Here is a 2,891-nt window from a genome sequence, read left to right as displayed (position 1 = left end):
ATGGTAGTGCCCTGAAGCTGTTGCAGGATGTGCCCGCTGTTACGAGACTATTTTTAGACCAAACTTATTGAAATACGCCAATTCTGGCATGCTCACACTCAAAGGTTACTCAAGCATGTAACACAGAACACCTGAAAGCAAACAAGTTAACATGCAAACTCGCCACTAATCAGCTCTGTTACGATCATGCCGCTTACACTTTGATTGACTTGAAGTAAATGTTTAGGTCATGTTAAAAGGTACAAACACCCTGTTTCCACAGGTAGCCTGCTCTAAAGATAATGGGTTAATCCTGGAAGGCTATTGATGTAGAGCTTTTCTCCTTATCAAAGTAACCCCAGGGATTGTCTGACCAATTTGTTCGGATGAGAGCGTATTGACCAACCGATCGACATGACAACTCAAAGATTCCAGACCTTGAAAAATGAGAGGGGAAACAATCAGACCGCTGCAGCTCCACACTAAGTACATCATCTTTGAGAGATATGACGACCGCACGCAAGCACGGTTTGGCAAAACCCGTCTTTTCATTAGCATGTGCAAGGACCTCACATGTGAGATTGCTGTAAAAGAATTACTCAGCAAGCAAGCTGGTGAGCAGGAAAGCAAACCAAAACACGATAAGTAAAAGAGGCACTAGTGGCGCCTAGAACTGCAGGGTAACAAAGAGTCCTGTCTCTTGCTCTGTGGTGATATAATTCCTTCTCTGAAGCCAGGAGCAGTTAGTTTTATCATTAAAATTTCAAAAGCCTCTAAGTGTTACAACATACCTCTGTGATGTAGTGGGGTAATTAACACACAGACAGATGTGCCTGAAGCAGGTTATCAACCACTTGTCAACATCGGTGCCAATACTGAGAATCAATGTCACGTGTCAATTTCCATCAAGGCCTTTAGGGGACACTGATAAAGGGAGGCCAGTAATGATCAGGTTAAAGTCTGCGTGTGCCTGCGTGTATGAATAGTTGATGAAGATTTAAAAGTTTTGCCAGATATTATATTTTATTCATATGAATCTAAAATGTAGCAAAAATTTCATTATAGGTCTATAATAGAAACCTCTGAGTATAATTGTCTCTTGTACTGAAATTTTGAGGACCTTTACAAAACTTAGAATCCTATAGTCAAAGTACAGTGAAGACTCATACGGTTTCTTGCAGACACAGAAAACATTAAAATAAAAAAAATGTGAAAAAAAAGTACTCTGGAGGTGACATCATGTAAAACAATGAGTCATTAAAACAACAGTGACTAAATCAGCTAATTAGACAAGTGGTTCTAACAGTGGAGGAGGCACTGTGCCAGGCGACAAGTCACAACCCACAGAGAAACAACAGGAGGGGACAATAATGACAGAGGCTGCACATAAAAGTGCCAAAATCTGTCATTCCAACAACCCAGCCAATTTACAGGGCGATGCCCACTCAGTTAGGAGACTTACTCTAGCCTGAAACTGGGAAGAGATAAGGGAAACTTCAGAGATTTTTTTTAAGCATCATTAAGATGATTCTTGTCATCAAAATGAAGGGAGAGGGGGGGTAACAGAATTCTCCAGTCATGATGACATTTGCACTACTACTAATGTGGGCATGAATCTGCACAGTTGTCTCCATGGGGATTAAGAGATTCTCGTGAAATCACTGCAATACAGCTGCACAGAGCACCTCGTAGCCAGTTTAGTGACCCCTCGTTCCAGCCTAACTTTGCTCGTATAACGGCATTTAAAGTATGGAAGACTAAAGCCGAGCACCTCTGGGTAAATAAGAACGAAGGCAGGTTTAAATCTAAAAGAAGTGAATACTTGAGCACAGGGGCAGCAGTACCTTTATTGTAGCTGGATAGATTAGCTGACAACGATTTATCATTCTAGAGAACCCTTCTCGTTATTTGCCGTGAAATTAAAGACTTTTTTTTTGCTTGGAAAAAAAAATAATGCTTTGACGGGATTCCTCTAACAGCTACAAACAGCAGCGAGTTGTCTCTACGTGGACCCAAGTCGCCTTCCTCGCCCCCCTTCACAGCCCAACTCAATGCTCAGTAGTTTAAGTTTGCTTTCCAAACCCCCCCCCAAAAAACTTACCGTTTCCCCGGCGAGGAAAACAACCAGCCCGAGGGTGAAAATTATCCAAACGTTCCTCATAATTCCTCTGTGAGAGTTAAAAACGCGTTGTGGCAAACGAAATGTCAAATGTTTCCCCACTCTTCTTCTTTCTCCCTCTCGTTTTCCTTGCACCCAACTCCTGCCGCTTCTCTCTCTCTCTCTCTCTCTCTCTCTCTCTCTCAGGAGTGGGATCCCACCGGATACGTGTTGCGTTTTGATTATTCCTCCTCCCCTCACCCCGGGCACTTCTTTTTTTTCTTTTTCTCTTTTTTCTGCTGTGTAAAATCTGACTAAATGTATGTAACCGTACAAATGCGCACGGTTTAACAGCGAGGTCCTCCGCGCTCCGGTGTGTGTCAATGGAATCTGCACGAGACACCTCGCTCGCTCTCTCTCTCCCTCCGCGCGAGCGCTCGCTCAAAATAAGAAAGGGGCAAAGTGTAGAAGCGCGAGCACGTCGCTACCGGCGCTCCGGTGAGTGCGTGCGCTCCTTTCGACCGAGTCACCGCGAGACGCAGAGAGAACTTGCGAGCGAGCGACCAAAAACAAGGCAGTAACGACACTCACAACAAATCGCTCGTGTAGTTTTATTGGTGTACAGTAAGTCTTTATTTTAATTAGTTTACTATTGTCTATTATTTCAACCCGGGAGGTCGGATAACAATTCTGCACGAGGATAAAAAGGCTCGGCTAAATGAGCCATTTATCTCCTTGTCTGCGTAACAAGCCTTAATTGCACCGTAATGAGGATTACACAGTTTAATTCAGCAACTGCGCCAATTTACAATCA

The 2,891-nt window shown here is 43.4% G+C and overlaps 1 protein-coding gene across 1 annotated transcript in view; it reads right to left on the bottom strand.

The window, feature by feature from the left end:
- The window catches only part of sdc2 (syndecan 2), a 56,896-nt gene extending 54,386 nt beyond the window's left edge, over positions 1–2,510 (bottom strand). Inside the window, exon 1 of the mRNA XM_085346493.1 lies at positions 2,081–2,510. Within this exon, the coding sequence (XP_085202619.1) occupies positions 2,081–2,140 (60 nt within the window). The 5' untranslated portion in view covers positions 2,141–2,510. The remainder of the gene's footprint in view (positions 1–2,080) is intronic.
- Between the last annotated feature and the right edge of the window lie 381 nt (positions 2,511–2,891).

The sequence above is a fragment of the Diplotaxodon limnothrissa genome, linkage group LG22 (genome assembly GCF_057381915.1).
Source record: "Diplotaxodon limnothrissa isolate DT_005_m linkage group LG22, D_limnothrissa_male_GT1.1, whole genome shotgun sequence".
NCBI lineage: Eukaryota > Metazoa > Chordata > Actinopteri > Cichliformes > Cichlidae > Diplotaxodon > Diplotaxodon limnothrissa.
The sequence above is the reverse complement of the archived record's forward strand: the minus strand, read 5'-3'. Positions and strand labels throughout refer to the sequence as shown.